Raw genomic sequence first — 21,224 nt, 5'->3', positions numbered from 1 at the left:
ACACTCCCTTCCCAGAGACTATTATCCCACTGTTACTATAGGCACAATCTCTCCCTACTATACCTGCTATCCCACAGTCACATTCCCTTCCCAGAGACTATTATCCCACTGTTACTATAGGCACCATCTCTCCCTACTATACCTGCTATCCCACAGTCACACTCCCTTCCCAGAGACTATTATCCTCACTGCTACTATAGGCACCATCTCTCCCTACTATACCTGCTATCCCACAGTCTCACTCCCTTCCCAAAGACTATTATCTCCACTGTTACTATAGACACCATCTCTCCCTACTATACCTGCTATCCCACAGTCACACTCCCTTCCCAGAGACTATTATCCTCACTGCTACTATAGGCACCATCTCTCCCTACTATACCTGCTATCCCACAGTCTCACTCCCTTCCCAAAGACTATTATCTCCACTGTTACTATAGACACCATCTCTCCCTACTATACCTGCTATCCCACAGTCACACTCCCTTCCCAGAGACTATTATCCACTGTTACTATAGGCACCATCTCTCCCTACTATACCACAGTCACACTCCCTTCCCAGAGACTATTATCCACTGTTACTATAGACACCATCTCTCCCCACTATACCTGCTATCCTACAGTCACACTCCCTTCCCAGAGACTATTATCCACTGTTACTATAGGCACCATCTCTCCCTACTATACCTGCTACCCCACAGTCACAGTCCCTTCCCAGAGACTATTATCCACTGTTACTATAGGCACCATCTCTCCCTACTATACCTGCTATCCCACAGTCACACTCCCTTCCCAGAGACTATTATCCCACTGTTACTATAGGCACAATCTCTCCCTACTATACCTGCTATCCCACAGTCACATTCCCTTCCCAGAGACTATTATCCCACTGTTACTATAGGCACCATCTCTCCCTACTATACCTGCTATCCCACAGTCACACTCCCTTCCCAGAGACTATTATCCTCACTGCTACTATAGGCACCATCTCTCCCTACTATACCTGCTATCCCACAGTCTCACTCCCTTCCCAAAGACTATTATCTCCACTGTTACTATAGACACCATCTCTCCCTACTATACCTGCTATCCCACAGTCACACTCCCTTCCCAGAGACTATTATCCTCACTGCTACTATAGGCACCATCTCTCCCTACTATACCTGCTATCCCACAGTCTCACTCCCTTCCCAAAGACTATTATCTCCACTGTTACTATAGACACCATCTCTCCCTACTATACCTGCTATCCCACAGTCACACTCCCTTCCCAGAGACTATTATCCACTGTTACTATAGACACCATCTCTCCCCACTATACCTGCTATCCTACAGTCACACTCCCTTCCCAGAGACTATTATCCACTGTTACTATAGGCACCATCTCTCCCTACTATACCTGCTACCCCACAGTCACAGTCCCTTCCCAGAGACTATTATCCACTGTTACTATAGGCACCATCTCTCCCTACTATACCTGCTATCCCACAGTCACAGTCCCTTCCCAGAGACTATTATCCACTGTTACTATAGGCACCATCTCTCCCTAATATACCTGCTATCCCACAGTCACACTCCCTTCCCAGAGACTATTATCCACTGTTACTATAGGCACCATCTCTCCCTACTATACCTGCTATCCCACAGTCACACTCCCTTCCCAGAGACTATTATCTCCACTGTTACTATAGGCACCGTCTCTCCCTACTATACCTGCTATCCCACAGTCACACTCCCTTCCCAGAGACTATTATCCCACTGTTACTATAGGCACCATCTCTCCCTACTATACCTGCTATCCCACAGTCACACTCCCTTCCCAGAGACTATTTTCCACTGTTACTATAGGAACCATCTCTCCCTACTATACCTGCTATCCCACAGTCACACTCCCTTCCCAGAGACTATTTTCCACTGTTACTATAGACACCATCTCTCCCTACTATACCTGCTATCCCACAGTCACACTCCATTCCCAGAGACTATTATCCCCACTGTTACTATAGACACCATCTCTCCCTACTATACCTGCTATCCCACAGTCACACTCCCTTCCCAGAGACTATTATCCCAGAGACTATTGGCACCATCTCTCCCTACTATACCTGCTATCCCACAGCCACACTCCTTTCCCAGAGGTTATTATACCATTGATACTATAGGATGCAATATAGGATTATTACGTTTTCACACAGTCTTCCTACCTCCTTCTCCTACTCTGGGAGGCCACACTAGACACAAGCTCTGGGACAGCCACCTCTGTTAGAGCCACCCTTTATTCAGTCCTTCTATCTCTTATACCAGGAGTTTGAAGACATCTTTTCAGCTAAGCCTCACATGGTTATCATGGTCACCACCCTGACCTCACCCAGTGTTTGCATTGCTTGCATGGACTATATGGAAGCAGCAGCAGCACAGATACGGTTTGGCAGCTACCAACCATTTATGTGGAGCCTTAATACAGTTGCAAGCAAAGCCAACAGTCTGAAAAGCATTGTTTTATGATAACAATCAATATACAATAACTTGCTTTTAGCAGACACAGAATAAAATTATAACACTGACTTAGGATATCAACTTTAAGAGGAGACCAACAGCATTCTATTATATTAAATATTATATTATTTGGTTTCACTTAATAAGTTAAGTATAAAACTTTTATGTATCTATTCCATGAAAAATATAGCTTACAACAAAATAAAATAGGCAATGGCATGTGCAAGTGGCATGACAAGGAGCAGTGCAGGTGCGAGTTAGTTTATATTGTTTATCTGAAGAGGAACTTAAGCCCCACTCTGATAATAACCTGTGGTGTGCAGATTATCCGATACACAAGGCTCTTGAATGCAGGTGCCGTGACAGCAAATTAGTGAGCTGCCATTCTCCTAATTCTGGGTGTGCCAGTGATTTCGCCCTCTCCCTTGGTAAAGCACTAATGTGCCTTTTTCATGTGTAGGTGCCTACTACTCATCTTGCCATCAGTCCGGGCAGTGTCCATTTGTGGGTACTCATTTAAAGGGGTTGTTCACCTTCAAACACTTTTTTCAGTTCAGTTGGTTTTAGAGACTTTTTCCAACTATTTTTAGGGATGCGCCGAATCCAGGATTCGGTTTGGGATTCGGCCTTTTTCAGCAGGATTCGGATTCGGCCGAATTCTTCTGCCCGGCCAAACCCGAACCCTAATTTACATATGCAAATTAGGGGCGGGAGGGAAATCGCTTTTTGTCACAAAACAAGGAAGTAAAAAATGTTTTCCCCTTACCACCCCTAATTTACATATGCAAATTAGGGTTCGGATTTGGTTCGGTATTCGGCCGAATCCTTCGCCAAGGATTCGGCTGAATCCAAAATAGTGGATTCGGTGCATCCCTAATTATTTTCTATTTGTGTACCTAATATTGAAGTGTAAACTTTCATTTTTCACCTTCTAAATTAGCTGGGGGGGGGGTCGCCAACTCTTTAACTGTTCTAAATTGATACATTTAGTTGATAAATTTGTTATTTTGTCCCTGCTGAGCAGAATCCATGAGTTTCAATAAAGGCAGCTGTTGGAATTGATACAATAGTTGCTGATATTCTACAGATACTGCTGAGAAATGTATCAACTAATTGTATCAACTAAATGGAGCAAATTGTAACAGTCCAGATGCTCCTGGATCACAGAAGCCAGACTGAAACACTAGAGAGACAAACATTAAACTTTAAACTTAAATATTGGGAAAATGACAAACAATCTGAAACAACTGAACTAGAAAAAAGCGTTTGGAAGGTGAACAACCAATATAATGTGCCGTGTGTTTGTTTGTTTCTTGTTCCCTACACAACTGATTGGGGCAAGAGAAGGTCAGTTAGAATTTCACTGGTGTTAACATTCCTTGGGCATGTGGGTCATGACAATGAGACCAGCTACACCTTAGGCCAGTGGGCCCCAACCAGTTGCTCGTGAGCAATATGTTTCTCACCAATCCCTTGCATGTTGCTCCCAGTGGCCTTAAAAACTAGAAGTACTGCCAAACAGAGCCTCATGAAGGCTACCAGTCCATATAGGGGCTACCAAACAACCAATCACAGCCCTTATTTGACATTCCTATGGACTTTCTCATGCTTGTGTTGTTCTCCAACTCTTTTTACATTTATATGTGGCTCACGAGTTAAAAAGGTTGGGGACCCCTGCCTTAGGCCAATCTCTGTAGGACGGAGACCTGCAATCTCTGAACCCTACACTCTTAAGGCCCCATACACGGCTCGATAAAAGCTGCTGAGTCGGCAGCTTATTGGCCCGTGTGCGGGGCCCTCCGACGGGCTTTCCTAATCGATCTCGATCCGGCTATTTTACCAAAATGTATCATAAAACAATATTTGTTATAGGTAAACATTGTTTGCCTTTCATTTTACCAAATATCTGGTATACATTTTTGGTTTGCCAATAAATAAAAATTAAAGCTTTCCAGTGAAAAACTATTATGCTTTTTTTTACATTACAACTGAAAAAAATTTTTGCGTCTAATGTGATTTTTTTTTTTGGGGCTGATTTAATAATATAGTTTCTAAATTGCGCTGGTGCCATTGCCCATAGCAACCAGACCAAACTTTGGTTTCTATTCTTTTGTATATTTTGTATATTGCTGATGTCACTAACCCTTTAGTGAGGGTTATGCTTTTGCATAAATGCTGATTTAATTTAATTTCACACTTATACATTTGTGTGCATCCGTGTCTGCCAACATTGTCTTTTCCTTATAGGAATGTGTGACACATGGGAAGAAGCCATAGCCATCAGGTCTAATATACAAGAGATATACAAGAGATGCACCTGATCTAGTTTAGTGTGAAGCTACCAAAGTGATACAAACCCCTTTCACTATATTTCAAAAAGTAATTTTTAAGGCCACGCGACTCATGTTTCAGATATGACAGCTAATTTGGGATAATTAGAGAACTCTGATAAACCTCTCACCATTTTGGGGATTATTAATTAAGGCTTGATAACATTTTTAAAGACTGCTCTCAAACAAAGTCATTTCCTAAGAAGCCATACACAGGCAGAGCTTTTCTGATGGGGGTCACTGACCCCATGTTAAAAAAACAAATGCTCTGTAAAGCTACAAATGTATTATTATTGCTACTTTTAATTACTTATCTTTCTATTCAGTCCCTCTACTATTCATATTCCAGTCTCTTCTGCAAATCAATGCACAGTTGCTAAGGTAATATGGACCTTAGCAACCAGAATTCTAAATGCTAAAAAAATGGCAAAATTTAGTGCTGCTGAATAAAAAGCTAAATAACGCACAACACAAATAATTAAAAAAAGAAAACCAATTGGAAATTCTCCAAAATTACTGTCTACATCATATTAAAAGTTACCTCAAAGTTAAACAATCCCTTTAATAACATTCAAACAAACATCATCATTGTTACTGAAAAGCTGGTAAAATACAAGCCAGGTGACTTCCCTATGATTGTCCCAATAAATCTCTGGGGAAGAAAACCCATTATCCAGAAAGCTCAGAATTACAGAATGGCTGCCTCCCATAGACTCCATTTTATGCAAATAATCCAAATTTTGAACAATAATTTCCCTTTTCTCTATAATAATTAAACAGTACATTTTACTTGATCCAAACTAAGATGTAATTAACCCTTATTGGATGTAAAATAATTCTATTGGGTTTATATTGGGGCCGATTCACTAAGGGTCGAATTTCGAAGTTAAAAATACTTCGAAATTCGACCCTCGGATTGAAATCCTTCGACTTCGAATATCGAAGTCGAAGGATTTAGCGCTAATCCTGCGATCGATCGATCGAAGGATTTTCCGTTCGATCGAACGATTAAATCCTTCGAATCGAACGATTCGAAGGATTTTAATCCAACGATCGAAGGAAAATCCTTCGATCAAAAAAAGGTTAGCAAGCCTATGGGGACCTTCCCCATAGGCTAACATTGACTTCGGTAGCTTTTAGCTGCCGAAGTAGGGGGTCGAAGTTTTTTTTAAAGGGGAAGTACTTCGACTATCGAATGGTCGAATAGTCGAACGATTTTTCGTTCGTTTCGTTCGATTTCGTTCGAATTCGAACGAATTTAACCAATTCGATGGTCGAAGTACCCAAAAAATACTTCGAAATTCGAATTTTTTTCATTCGAATCCTTCACTCGAGCTTAGTGAATCGGCCCCTTAATGTTTACATGATTTTCTAGTAGACTGTAAGTAAGAAGATCCAAATTATGGAAATCCGTTATCTGGAAAACCCCAGGTCCCGAGCATTCTGGATAGTAGGTCCCATACCTGTACAGTATATGTTTTTTTGAATTCTAAGAAATGCAGAATACATATTAAGTACGAACCATATGAATATGGTTTACGATAGACATACAGTAGGTGTATATTGGGTGTTTTTTTTATTCACATACAGTTGGAAACAGTGTGGTGTAACAAAATCATGTCAGTCACTCCTGAGACTTTTGTGCATACACGGGTGCTATTTCTCAGTGTCTCTGCCAGTTGCTGTAAGAGCTAATTTTATATGGGGGCTGCCTCTATTCTTGTTTGCAGTCTGAGTGTGTGTGCAAAAAAAAAAAGTTATTTAAAAGCTGCAATACTCTTTCTACTGTTCTAGTCTTTAGGACAAGCAGGAGGTGGATGTCTCTGCCTGCATTTTTCAGCCATGGAAGAAACTGCCCTTGCAGCCTGACTTTGCATTGACTGCGATAGGAGCTGCGCCATTTTTTTTTGCAGCCATAAATGTTGTAATATGTGCTTTCAGTACTGGTGAGCACTGCCTTCCAAACTGTTAGGCTGGAGCCTATTTACTATTTTGGATACCCTCAGAGGTACTAGATGTAGGTTTTCTTGTCTTTGATCAAGGGTGGGCCTGGTCAAATTTTGGAACGCAAAGAGAACCCTTAGGGCTCTTACACATGGGTGTTTTTACCTGCGCTCCCCTGCGGCTGAACGGAAGAAAGCGCAGAGTAGACGCAGTCAATTATTTTGAAGGGGGCTGTACTCACACAGACACATGTAAGCGCCAAACGCAGGTTGGGACGCAGCATGTTACATTTCACCTGCGTTCGACGCTTACATGCGTCTGTGTGAGTACAGCCCCCTACAAAATAGTTAACTGCGTCTACTTCTACTAAAAACGGCCGTGTGTAAGAGGCCTTAAACCAAAAACTATAAAGATCTCTGACTAGTGGTGACAGGTGGTTCCCATTAAAGTGAAAGGGAGGCAGCAAGGGTGCTTGTCAGTGCTCCTCCCAAGCAATGAATAATTACAAAGTTGGATCACACACTCTTATTAGAAAAAAATGTATTTATAGAAAAGAAAGGTTACAAAAACACAATCATTTGCCCTATGCGTAAACCGGTCTTCATCAGGGGCACAGAAATAAAAATGAAATTTTTCGTTTTTATTTTTGTTTGTGTGCCCCTGATGAAGATCGTTCTACGGTCGAAACTCGTAGGGCAAGTGATCATGTGTTTGTAAACTTTCTTGGTGGTCTTTCCAGAAATCCGGGCCTGGCCCTTCCCCTGCGGTTAGAAACTTTAAGAAACAGTTTCTTAAAATAAAAACTAGGTAAATAGATAGGCTGTGCAAAATAAAAAATGTTTCTATATAGTTAGTCAAAAATTTAATGTATAAAGGCTGGAGTGACTGGATGTCTAACATAATAGCCAGAATATTACTTCCTGCTTTTAGCTCTCTAACTCTGAGTTAGTCAGTGACTATAAGGGGGGCCACATGGGACATAACTGTTCAGTGAGTTTGCAATTGATCCTCAGCATTCAGCTCTGATTCAAAAGCAACAGTTATGTCCCATGTGCCCCCCCTCAAGTCTCTGATTGGTTACTGCCTGGTAACCAATCAGTGGAAACCAAGAGAGCTGAAAAGCAGGAAGTAGTGTTCTGGCTATTATGTTACACATCCAGTCACTCCAGCCTTTATACATTACATTTTTGGTTAACTAACTATATAGAAACAACCTATCTAATTACCCAATTTTTATACTGAACAGTTCCTTTAAAGGGGTGGTTCACCTTTCAGTTAACTTTTAGTATGCTATAGAATGGCTAATTCTACACTGCCTCGAATATTATTGTTACAGTTATACATATTATTATTTAAAGTCTTGAATGTGAACATAATAATTATTAACATAAGATTTATGAAGCAATGTTCAGACCGGTACTAACAATGAAAGATTGTTTGGTATGTAAATAATGTAAGTGATGCAATAAAAAAAACTTTTCAATTGGTCTTCATTATTTATTTTTTATGGTTTTCGATTTATTTTCCTTCCTCTTCTGACTCTTTCCAGGTTTCACTGACCCCATCTAAAAATCTAATACCCTAGCAACCGGATTCCTGAAATGGCAAACTGGAGAGCTGCTGAATCAAAAGATAAAAAACTCAAAAACCACAAATAATAATAAATGAAAACTAATTGCCAATTGTCTCAAAACATCACTCTTCGCATTATACTAAAAGTTAATTTAAAGGTGAACCAACCCTTTAACAAAGTCAGAAATAGAACATCTTTGAGGCCCTTTACTTGTTTGGGGGTCCTTTACGTTCAAAGACTAGCCATGTACTGAAATAGCAACTCGTCTGGGCCCCATCAGTTGTCAACAGCTTATATGGGCCTCTGTATGGTCACCTTCTTTCTGGGACTGCAAAAAGCACCCCCTACAGGTCAAAGGTGGTCAAAGGTAAATGCCTTCACTGATGTTTTTTTTTGTTCTATACAAACAATTTTTACTTTTTTTTTAAATTGACGTTACTGGTCCTTTAAAGGAGTAATTCACCTTCAAATTACCTTTTGGTATGACGTAGAGAGTGATATTCTGAGACAATTTGCAATTAGTTTTCATTATTTATTATTTGTGGTTTCTGGGTTATTTAGCTTTTTATTCAGCAGCTCTGCAGTTTGCGGTTTCAGCAATTGGGTTGCTAGGGTCCAATTTAGCCTAGCAACCATGCACTGAATAAGAGACTGGAATATGAATAGGAAAGGCCTGATTAGAAGATGAGGAATAAAAAGTAGCAATAACTTTAAAATGTACAGCTTTACAGAGCATTTGTTTTTAGATGGGGTCAGTGACCCCTGTTTGAAAGCGGAGAAGAATCCAAAGGCAAATATCTAAAAAAAAAAACTATAAAAAATAAATAAAGAAGACCAATTGATAAGTTGCTTAGAATTGGCCATTGTATAAAATAGTAAAAATGAATTTAAAGGTGAACTACCCCTTTAAAGCAGGTGGGCCGCAGGTCGGACTTGTAAATAAGAAAGAGGCGGTTTCAGCTTTACTTGCGGCGCTTCCTGCTTTATTCTTCCCCCTCCTCCAGCTTCATTTAGACACGGGCGCCAGTGAAGGAAGGTGTGAGCTGAATGCCCTCCGTGACCCCGCCCCCTCTCCGTGCCACTGCCAGCCGCACAACTGCCAGCTCAGTTATAAAGTGCAGCGCCTGTTGCAAGCGCTCCGGATAGTGGCGACTTGCAGATTCGCATCGCTGCCAACAGGACCTTGGCAATGTGAGCTCATCCTCCGAGCCAACTGCCCGTGCCCAAACTCCTTGCCCTGCCAGCCCCTTGCCTGTGCCCACCTAGGCAGCGAATGGGGGTGTGGGCATAACTGATCCAATAATAACTGATGTAATGACAGCAGGGTGCTTTACGGTACGGGGGTAGAATGGAATGCAGTTTACGCAATGGCTTTTGCTCCTGGGGCAAATAGAATTATCTCTGTTGCTGCTGCAGAACCTCTTGGGAGCGATTGCATTACCACTTGCTTCCCAGTCTCCTCCCTGCACTTAACCATGCAGCTGCTGCAGAACCTCTTGGGCATCAGAACCATGTGACGGGAAGGGGCTGAAACAAACAAGATCTCTCGATTTTCTCCTAAACGATCCAACTCGGTTGCCTAGCTAGTCCTTGTCTATTACTATTGTGATCTTTGCTCCATTTAGCTGCTGCAGAACCTCTTGATTTCAAATAAAAGCTTTAGTTCGAATTCTGATCTAGAAGTCAACTGATCTGGTCCCACTCCCCAAGTCTCTGTCAGATTCAAACCTCTGCCCAGCAAAGGAAGCCCCTCAGCTGCTGCAGAACCTCTTCGGTGGGCAGCAGGACCACTATCACCTGTCACTCATAGCTGCTGCCACAGCTGAGCAATCCCATTTTTTTTCAATTAAAGTAAAATTTCAGTCTTGATTGATTTGATTCCTTCCTCAGCTGCTGCAGAACCTCTTCCGTGGGAAGCAGAACCACTATCACCTGTCACTCATAGCTGCTGCCACTCCTATTTTTATTTTCAATTACAGTCTTGATTGATTCCTTCCTCAGTTGCTGCAGAACCTCTTGGCCCATCACCTCTCTCATTGGTTCTCAATATTGCCTCCCTGGCAGCAAGCATGGCACCTTCCTATAATTCCTATGATACATATTATATAGTATATATATATATATATATATATATAGATATAGATATAGATATAGATATAGATATAGATATAGATATAGATATATATATATATATATATATATATACTACAGTAAGCGACAACAAAAATGCTGGTGCATCTGGCTGTCACCACTCCACAGGGAGAAATAAGAGCCACAGTGTATAAGGCCACAGTGTCACCCCATGACCATATAAAGGCACAAGGCTGCAGGCTGAAAGCTTTTTATATAGTAGTGATGTGTGGGCCAACCTCGCACCCCCCTTTTCGGAACCCTTCTGACTGCTCTCCCCGCCTGCGACCTTCCAAATATCGGCTTCCGACTTCCGGGTTGAACTTATATAGACGCACACCTCTCGTGCCGCCCTTTTTGTGACATCATCGGCGGCGCGGGTCTATAAAAGGAACCCGGAAGTTGGGCTCGGTGGTGGGAGAAGCCCGACCCGCACATCACTAGTATACAGGTAATGAAACTCTGAAGTCACTTCTAATAACTTCATATTTTTAAATGGGGTGTTGTTGTTTTTTTTATAAAGCATGTCTGGTCATGTGACATTGGTGACATCACTACGAGCCATTTAGAAGTGATGACATCACTGCGCACCCATTATATAGTGAATAAAGTAGCCCTTATTAAAAAATAATAAAACATAATGATATTATAAGTCATAAGTGACGGCCGATTTTATACAGGTCACGGAACTCCAAAGTCACTTCTAATATCCTCATATTTTCCAACAAGGGGAACTTTATTTATTATAATACACAAGTTTTAGTCATGTGACACAAATGACGTCACTAAGCTCCATTAATAACTGATGACATCACCAAGAGCCGTTTATAAGGATATAATTTATAAGACATTCATGAGTTTTGTTTATTATAAGGTTATATATAGTATATATGTTGCATAGTTGTATAGAAGTGCCACATTAGGTCTGGTCCCCTGTTGTACAGGGCAGAGCCAGTGATTAGTGTGAGTGCTCCAGACAGGCTGTACATAGAGATACAAGAGACTCCCCACCTGAGCTCCAATGCCGACCCCCTCCCCGTATCCCACTGCTCAGCAAGAACTAACAGCCGCCCCCCATCCTCCCCCAGCGCTGAGGTGGAGAAGAAGGGACTGAGGTAATGTCGTAAACCAGAAAAGTGTCGTAAACCAGGTGCGGGCAGGAGATGGGAGGGGGGTACGAGTGAGAGAACAGGCAGGGAGGGGAGGGAAGAGGTGGGGGGCAGAGGAGGGGCGGGGGAGGGAGGTGACTCGGAGCATTTAGACACAAGAGCGAGAGGATCATGGCGGATGGCCCCAGGTGTAAGCGCAGAAAACAGGCGAACCCCAAGCGGAATGACGGTGAGCCCGAACTGCGGGGGTCTCCCCTATTTGGGATAGTTGGTGGGGTCCTGCTCTGTGAAGAGTATCAGCATTGCCCTGGCAGAGACCAAGCTATGGGGGTGGGCTAGGGCCGGGGCTGTACCGTTACATTACCTGCTGCTGCTGCTCAGGCTCAGGCTGCTCCTCCTCCGCCTAGCGGTTCTCTGCACCGTTATTCGCATCCCCTCTCATGCCAGTCTATGGGGCCTCATTCCCCCTCTCACTTTTATCCATTCTTCATCAACTCTACTCTTTATGGCTTATTTTTATACCAACTCCAAACTTCCTCTTCCCCCCCACCTTAAAAATACCCTTTCCCTGCCGGAGGGCTGTTTGAGCAACGCGTCTCGCACTGGCACAGCCCATGGCTAGGAAAGAGGGGGGTTCCTCGTTCTTCCCTAAAGAACGCAATTGCTGGTTTGTCTCAGAACTTTGCTACTTATTATCTCTCTTGGACTTGTTACCTGGGTGATCAGACTGGAGCCAGAAAGGAGGGGGGTCGGGGCCAGTGTTTGTGTTCTGCTGCGATGCAGTCTTATTGATTCTCTGTGTGTGTGTTACATTTACAAACCTGGTTATTATTATTTATTATTATTATTATTATTATTAATAATAAACATGTTTATTTCTGGATTCCCCTCTTCTAAGCCCCCCCTCCTTCATTCATTGGTACAACCCCTTTACCTTGTTGCAGAGGAGCCACTGCAGAGCTTTAAAGGGATTTTATTAGGGGTGTGTGTGTTGCACAAGGGGTTAAAGGCAACATCTGAACATTTATTTTTTTTGGACAATATAAACTTTTTTTTTAATTTTTAACAACTTTATTATTTTTACATTGTTCTGAATACTTGAAGTTACCCTTTTAACCCCCATTTAATCTGTTTTTTTTATTTTTATTTCCTTGTTTTTCTTTGTATGCGTTATCGCTGGTTTATAGGAATAAAAGTTAAAACTTGTTATAATGTGAAGAAGGTTTTTTAGGAGGGTGTTTTCCCATCTGGCGGGGGTGGAGGATGAAATTGGTGATGATGATGATGATGATGATGGTGAAGAAGTGGGTGCGGTAGTCTGGGGAATGGCTTAAGTTTTTTTTTATTAGTGTTGTATAATCCTCCCATTTTTTTTCCTCCCCTCGAGAGGTACCTGTATATCTTTTAAGGGGATGGCGTCTGTAAAAGTGATCCCCCCCCATCTCACTTAATTCTCTGTCCAGCAACTGCTGCAGCCTATATAAGGATAACATTTACATTTCACACTCTCTAACCCTTTATTCCTCCTCATCTGCCAACTTCCCCCCCTTCCCATTCTTCCCTTCTGCTTCCCATGAGTTATTTGAAGAAATGGGAGTTTTAATACCAGGGTCTTAACAGCAGCGCAGAACAGGCGCTGGATTAGGTTGCAGACTTCAGTATCACGGTATACATGGGGTTAATAATAAAGATATTTCAGGTCAAGGAAAATATAGATCAAGGAAAAGGGGGGCAGAGAAAAACCTCTTGTTTTTGTAATACCCCCCTGTACTGTATGCTGCTGAAATTTTGTAACCTTCCCCCCCCCTCTCTTTTCTCTGGCACATTTTATGTATAAGAGGTTTTGTGTTGGGGACTTCCTGCCTTGGACTATAGTAGTAGGAAGGCATTTTTCATTTTTAGATGACAAACCTATAAACCCCCCTCCCTTCCCAGTTTTGGAAACATCCAGCGCAGTTAATTTAACGCTTTCCTGCTGCTTGCACTTTAATGGGAGTATGATGATGAGCTGATTGGGCGCTGGACTGGACTAAGGAAACATGTTTTTGTTTTCCTGAGAATTAAGACCCTCTGTCAGGGTGCTTAGCGCAAGGTAAGGTTTGGGGGGTTTTGATTCGCCCATTTGGGTAATTAGAGGCATTTCTTCTTGCTGACGACATGCATGTGACATGTGCCTGTGTCAGCCGCTAAGGAGGCAGTAAACATGTTTATACCTGAGCAGGGGAAGGGACGTGGATATAGATGTATTCCTCGCTCTCTGTTTAAAGGGGATACATTCCACTATATGGCAATAAAAAAAAAAAATTAATGTTCCAACGTCGTCGGATTCGTGAGAGCCTGTTGGTGTCGGCAGGGAATCAGAGCCTCCCGTGTGCTGCTGCAGCAAATGGCAACTTGTGCAGGTAGAAAAAAAAATGGTGTTTAGCGTTTCTCCTGCGTGCTTCTCACCACCCCCCCCCACTCCTGTCTGCTGCCTCCGTCCTCCGGGGAAGCATTGATTTACCTCTGTCAAGGGTTTATTTTACCTCCTGTTTAATGCTTTAAAAAAAAAAAAAAGTGAGTGAGAATCTGATGATCACGCGTTTCGCCGCCTGCAATCTGCATTATGCCACCCACCCAGAAAACAAAGGTGCACGACGTGGGGGCTGGGTGGGTAAATCTCGTTACAGGTATTTTCCGTGCTTATAATGGAGAGGCGTCATCCTGCAGTTTTATTTTCCTGCACAGTGTGGGGGCGGTGGGGTCTCCACCAGATATGTTTTTTTTAAATTTTATATGTATTTTAAAATATGATTATTTTTAAGGTTTTCTTATTATTTCCAACAACGTTATTGTGCATGCATAACTGCTGTTATATGGGAGGAATAATGGGGGTGCGAGCCGCATGTTGCTTCGGACGACTGACACGTTGAAGCAGTGACCTCATCCCTGGTGGCGTGAACTAAAACTGAACCGTATTTTATATTGTTTGTGCCCCATCCTCCTCTTCTTTGCTGTGGCAGAACTACATTTCCCATCATGCTTGGTTAGAAACAGGATGGGAACTCTAGTTCTGCAACAGCTGCTTCAAACGTGGCTGGTTAAAGATGCCTTCGGGCACATTGCAGTAAAGGTAGCCGAATACATGTGGGGTGGTGAGGGGGCTGCCGGGCTAGTAATGGAAGTTGACAGCCTGTAAACTAATTAAAAGCATTTTGGCCAAAGCTGCAAACTGTATGTATTGCGCTCCGTTTTAAGGCTATTCTAAAGCCTCATTAGTGCTACTGTTTTATTTACACCTATAATAATCCTGCATGCTGGGTATTGAAGAGAGATTTCTTGGTAAGGTGTGCTGGGTGTATATCCCTTATATATACACATCAGGATATACAGTATATATTTACAGTATAGAATTCAGTGCTCTGCTGTCCATTGATTGCAATGACAGGTCTGAGCTGATACTGCGGGGGTGGAGTTGACTCTTTAGAAGGACTTGCTGTTTCGCCTTTCTAAAATGTCATTCAGTGGGTGAGGTGTTGCTGAGCTGGAGATCTTCAATTTTCAACTGTTCAGGGGGTGAACTACAACTACCAGCATCCCCTGACAGCTGCTGCAAGGAATGCTGGGAGATGCATGTCCACAATAGCAGAGACGTAAAAGTTTCCACCGCTATTAATAGAAACCGTCAACTGTTAATAATAATAATAATAATAATAATAATAATAATATGTAGGGATGCACTGAATCCAAGATTTGGTTCAGGATTCTGCCAGGATTCGGCCTTTTTCAGCAGGATTCGGCCGAATCCTTTGCCCAGCCGAACCGAAACAGAATCATAATTTGCATATGCAAATTAGGGATGGGGATGTCACAAAACAAGGAAGTAAAAATGTTTTTCCCTTCCCACCCCTAATTTGCATGATTTGGTTCAGTATTCGGCCGAAGCTTTCGCGAAGAATTCGGGTGTTCGGCCCAATCCAAAATAGTGGATTTGGTGCATCGCTAATAATATGTGGCTTATCTGTGCAGCTATATGATATATATACTTGAAGATAAATCGCTAAACAAATCAAGAAAACAATATAGGTAATATTTTAGTTACACACACCTCACCCCAACACCCATTTGAATGGCACCCTCTTCGCAATCACCGAATATGTAAATACAGATCTGTCGATTTGTCCATAGCCATGTTTGGTTTTTACGCGTGTCATAAATCTCCTGTATTGTAAATGATCAGCGACATCAGCCTGTGGCCGTGGTAGGGGGATTGATGAGTTGTTAGGGGAATTAAATCAGAGCACGAGGGATAGATATGGATAACTTAAAAACACAGAATCAGTAATAGGTTTCTGTAGTTGGAGATAAGTTCCGAGGGTCTCATGTAGAGGTCAAGGTGACTTCTCATATCCTTTATATATGTCAGCTGGGGCACCCATTATTCCTTAAACATTAGAGCAGTGACATCACTTGTGCTTTATCTGTATATCTGTCATAATCTCTCTCTATTGCCCTCATATGACATCATGACTTTTATTATTCGTTATTCTGCACTGACACATGAGATTATAGTATCAATTACAGAATATAATAACACTATTGTTGTTACTCTGTCAATAACCATAGCATTTATTATGTTATGCATTCATGCTTCCCCTTTAATTACCGTAATGCTTTTTTAACACCAGCGACTGGGGGAGTTGGGTTTATACTGGCATATAAATGTATACAGTTATGATTATAAAGCATTCTTTAATTTTTGATTAACACTCAAAATGCTAGCTCTGCAGTTTTCCCGCATTCCCAAATTTAGAGGCGATTTAAACTCCAAAATAAAAATGAAAGAGGATGTCCTTCTAAGGCAACTTTCCAAGATACATTGATATAAAAACTATTCATCCTTTGATATGTAATTGCAGTTGAAATGAGAATCTTTCATTTTTTGCAACATAATAGACATAACATATAATAGACTTCAGCCCTCCGCCAGACAAGGCAGGTCTGCTACATTGTTTTTATAAAAATTCAGCAGGGCAAAGAATATCCATGGATACCACATTCAGTAGCAAAGATATTTGCTGATAACAATAAAATCTTTTATGATATGATAATTTATGTTGAAAATTTGCTCAGAATGATCAATCATATTTACTTTCATCGGACAAAGGTTTATATTTGGGTTTGTATGCCCTTTAAAGGGGTTCTTCAACTCTGAGTTAACTGTTAGTATGATGTAGAGAGTGATATTCTGAGACATTTTGCAATCGGTTTTCATCTTTTATTATTTGTGTTTTTGTGAGTTATTTAGCTTTTTATTCAGCAGCTCTGCAGTTTGTATTTTCAGTCATCTGGTTGCTAGGGTCCGCATTACCCTAGCAACCATGCACTAATTTGAATACGAGACTGGAACATGAATAGGAGAGGCCTGAATAGAAAGATAAAGAATAAAAAGTAGCAGTAGCAATAAATGTGTAGCCTTTCTTTTTTTTCTTTTTTTTTTAGATGGGGTCAGTGACCCCCCATTTGAAAGCTGGAAAGAGTCAGACGAAGAAGGCAAATCATTTAAAAATATTAGAATTAAATAATGAGGCCTAATTGAAAAGTGGTGTAGAATTGGCCATTCTGTAACATACTAAAAGGTGAAGGAAAGGTTAAAACTAAGTAAGCCTTATCAGAAAGGTCTATATAAATACACCAGTAAACCCTCAATGTAATGCTGCTCTGAGTCCCCTGTGAAAAGAAACACAGCATTTATTTCCTTCTATTGTGTACTCATGGGCTTCTGTATCAGACTTCCTGTTTTCAGTTTAAACCTCTTTGCCCCAGGCGTGAGCATGCTCAGTTTGCTCCCCTTCTCTGCTGTAATCTGAGCCGAGAGCTATAGTGAACTGAGAGAGGCTCAGGCAGGAAGTGATGTCACACCAAGCTAATACTGCAGCTGCTATCCTAAACGAACAGAGAGCTTCTAGAGCTTTTTATGCTTTTAGGGTAAAACATTCTACAGAATAAATATAGCATTCTAGCTTGCACTATTGCAGCTAATTTAATGGCAATAACATGCCTCAGTAGCTTTCCTTCTCCTTTAAAGGTGAACCACCGTTAACTGGAAGGTGTTAACAAGTGACAGGATGTCAGGTGCTGGTGACAGAGGGATAACCGCATTCTTTGCTGTAGCTTCCTCAGCTCCCCCCCCTCCCCTTTGTATCATGGTTTCTCTCAATACTTTCAATTGGGGAATTGAGGAATTCAGGCTTAAGTGAACATTCCAGGCTCAACAAGCTTGTAGGCCAGCTATGCTAATACACTCGTCGGAGAGAGAGATTCGTGTTATGTACATAAAGTGCACTACTTCACCCGACTTCTATTTAAGTAAGTCGATGGGACATGAAACAGAGGTGGTTGTACTTGCAGTTTACACACTCATGTAAAGTACACCTTGTTGTTTATAATAAGGAGGTGACAAGTAGCAGAGGAGCTCAGTGACATTATAGAGCTAATCGAGCTCCAGGCCTAGTGCTCTTGTAAAGGTCATGCAACTCAGAGGTGCACTGCTATAGTACGACATGCTGCTGATTTGCAGTTGGGCCTTACTATAAGCACTATAAGAGGGATTCTGTTCCTAATTTGGACCTTGATATTGGCTCTGGAGGCCGGTGTAATGTTGCACACTGACCCAAAGAACCGGCAGCATTAGGGGATTATGTTCTGGTCTGTGGATTAGTCAAAAATGACTTGCGAACCCATACCTCTTAACATTTTGGAAACAGAAAGAGAGACAAAAAGATTTGCCGCGCTGGAACCTTTTTGACCACGCTCGTTTTTTGCGGCCACAACCTTTAATTACCATGTTCATTTTACAACATTTTGCAGGTTATGAAAGTTTGAACACATTACAGTTAAAGGTGAATTGCCCTTTAAGCTGCAAGCCAGTTTCCCCAAGAGACCTGCTTATCTTAAATTGGTACAATTGTTTCTTTACTTATCTTAAATAGATACTTTTTTTTAACAAAGTGCAGCTGTCACATATTCTGGGCTTTCTGCCAAAAGCCAATTACGTTTTAGAAACTCTTGAGTCTTTTTCTGGCTGTTCAGTGCATGAGATGAAAGAGGAAGCCGGGACATTTCAGTAAAAATTCGGGACTTGAAATGTGGGTTGAACTGTCAAAATCTGGACTGTCCCGAGAAGAACTGGACATTTGGGAGGTATGTGAGCCTTCTGAATTGGGTCAGGATCAAGTCATACATAGACCGAACACACTTGTACTGAGAATTGAGACTGATGCCTTCAAGTTTCTGAATGAGCCCAGTTTACTGTCAGTGCAGGCAGCAGCAACCCTGCATAGAACAGATCGAATGTTTGGTAAGAGAGGCTGGGGAAACCCCTGAAGTCTAGGTGATTTGTTTAGCCACATTCTACTGTTTCAGCTGGTGTGGGGGCTTTTACATATTGCAGGCAGCTGATGTACAAGGCTGTATCCTTGCCTGAGCTGAGGGTGAAGAACAAGCTCAGTTAGAAGTTCCCTTGTGCTTAAATGGGTTGTTCAACTTTAAATTAATGTTTAGTATGATATAGAAAGTGCTATTCAGAGACAATTTGCAATTGGTTTTCATTTTTATTATTTGTGGTTTTTGAGTTATTTGGCTGTTTATTCAGCCACTTTCCACTTTGCAATTTCACCAATCTGGTTGCTAGGGTCCAAATGACTCTAGCAACCATGCACAGATTTGAAGTGACTGGAATATGAGTAGGAGAGAGGCCTGGATAGAAAGATGAGCAAGAACCATAAACTTGTAGACTGATTTGTTTTTTAGATGGGGTCAGTGACCCCCATTTGAAAGCTGGAAAGTAGTCATGCACTGAATCCACTATTTTGAATTCAGCAGAACCCCAGAATCCTAATTTGCATATGCAAATTAGGGGTGGGAATGGGATTTTTTTTTACTTACACGTGACAAAAAGTCACGTGATTTCCCTCCCCACCCCTAATTTGCATATGCAAATTAGGATTCGGGTTCAGCCTGGCAGAAGGATTCGACCGAATCCCAAATTGAATCCTGGATTCGGTGCATCCCTACTGGAAAGAATTGGCAGAAGAAGGCAAATAATTAAACTATAAAAAATAAATAATGAACCCAATTGAAAAATGGCTTATAATTTGCCATTCTACAATATACTAAAAGTTAACTTTAAGGCTTTAAGCTTTAATCAGGGCATGATCATGTTGCTTGGATATGGGGAAATAAAGCATAGCACATGAGGAATGTACATTGGGAGTAACGCAGAATATATAGGGCTGCTGTGTTAATGCTATAAATAAAAATTGCAAAGGTTAGTTTAGGCATTAAGTACCCTTCTAACCTCTAAACTGCTGATGACAAGTGAAAACTGTCCTTATCTTCTCTTGCTTAAGACGCGCCATTGAAGTGCTTAAGAGATCACTGGGTATTAATGCCGTCATTAGTAGGGTAGGGATGCACCGAATCCACTATTTTGGATTAGGCCGAACCCCCGAATACTTTGCGAAAGATTTGGCCGAATACCAAACCAAAACCTAATTTGCATATGCAAATTAGGGGTGGTAAGGGGAAGTCATTTTTTACTTCATTGTTTTGTAAAAAAAAGTCAAGCAATTTCCCTAATTTGCATATGCAAGTTTGGATTGAATTCGGCCGAATCCTAATCTTGTTGAAAAAGGCTGAATCCTGGATTTTGTGCATCCCTAGTTATTAGTGATAATTGGTAAATAGTTCAATGTTGCTTTTTAGCTTCTGTATGATATCCCAGTTTACGATGATAATAAATATGGTGCTCACCAACACTCTGTTTTTTTAAGGGGCCGTAGAACTTTTTTTTTTTATTTACTGGTTTTGTCTCACTTGCTCCCTCAAGTGGGTCGCCCAAACCTTACTCAGTTCAGCGCGGTCCAGATTCCACTTGCTCGTCTTGGGCTCCAAAAATAGCAAATAACTTGAGAGTGAGAGCAGAGGGAACATTAAAAATAGCCAGGGGGGCGCATGGGGTTGGGAGTTTAATTTTCTCCCAGAGCTGTTGTATTTCGCCTGCTGCATCTTCCTGTGGGATGGGGCTTATTGGTTTAAACGCTCGCAGTGAAACTCTAGGAAACTCCTCCAGCGCTTGTTTGGGTTCACATCCAGCTATGCCATTTCCAGTATCCTTCCCTAGTAACTGGCATTGGGGGGACTGGACTTAATGACTGAGCTGTGGATTTTCCCTGCTATGCTCAGGTATGGATTATATTATTGCTACTTTACTGTGATGCACCTTTCTGTGCAGCATTGCACCATTCAATGTGCAAATTAATGGTATGTGTTGGGCAAAATGGTCTCCAACCTAGGGCCCACCAGAACAGGGGGTCCACCATCGGACAAAGCTGGAGTTCTACAACATAACCATATTCATGTTTTTGCTTTTATTATAATTTTATCTTTCTATTGGAACAATGTTTCATTGGGGTTGTTTATTTCCTAGTGGGGTCCCATTTAGGTGGTATGCTGTGGTCCAATCACAAATTTCTAAGGGTGGCTTCCAGTGAGACGATTGAAACATTAAAGCAGTTCTGATTAGGGATGCACCAAACGTTTTAATTCTGGATTCAGCCGAATCATTCACACTGGATCTGGACGAATACCAAACCAAATTTA

At 41.6% G+C, this 21,224-nt stretch overlaps 1 protein-coding gene across 3 annotated transcripts in view; it reads left to right on the top strand.

Moving 5' to 3' along the window:
* The first annotated feature begins 11,687 nt into the window (after positions 1-11,687).
* zeb1.S (zinc finger E-box binding homeobox 1 S homeolog) overlaps positions 11,688-21,224 on the top strand; it is an 80,085-nt gene continuing 70,548 nt past the window's right edge. The window contains exon 1 of one of the 3 annotated variants that reach the window (XM_041567223.1): positions 11,688-11,811. In XM_041567223.1, the coding sequence (XP_041423157.1) occupies positions 11,754-11,811 (58 nt within the window). In that variant the 5' untranslated portion in view covers positions 11,688-11,753. Of the gene's footprint in view, positions 11,812-13,691; positions 13,985-21,224 lie in introns of those variants that run through there. The other 2 variants (NM_001095710.2, XM_041567224.1) reach the window with 2 other exon arrangements.

The sequence above is a fragment of the Xenopus laevis genome, chromosome 6S, assembly GCF_017654675.1.
Source record: "Xenopus laevis strain J_2021 chromosome 6S, Xenopus_laevis_v10.1, whole genome shotgun sequence".
In the NCBI taxonomy this organism is placed as follows: Eukaryota; Metazoa; Chordata; class Amphibia; order Anura; family Pipidae; genus Xenopus; species Xenopus laevis.
This window is presented reverse-complemented; position numbering and strand designations above follow the sequence as displayed.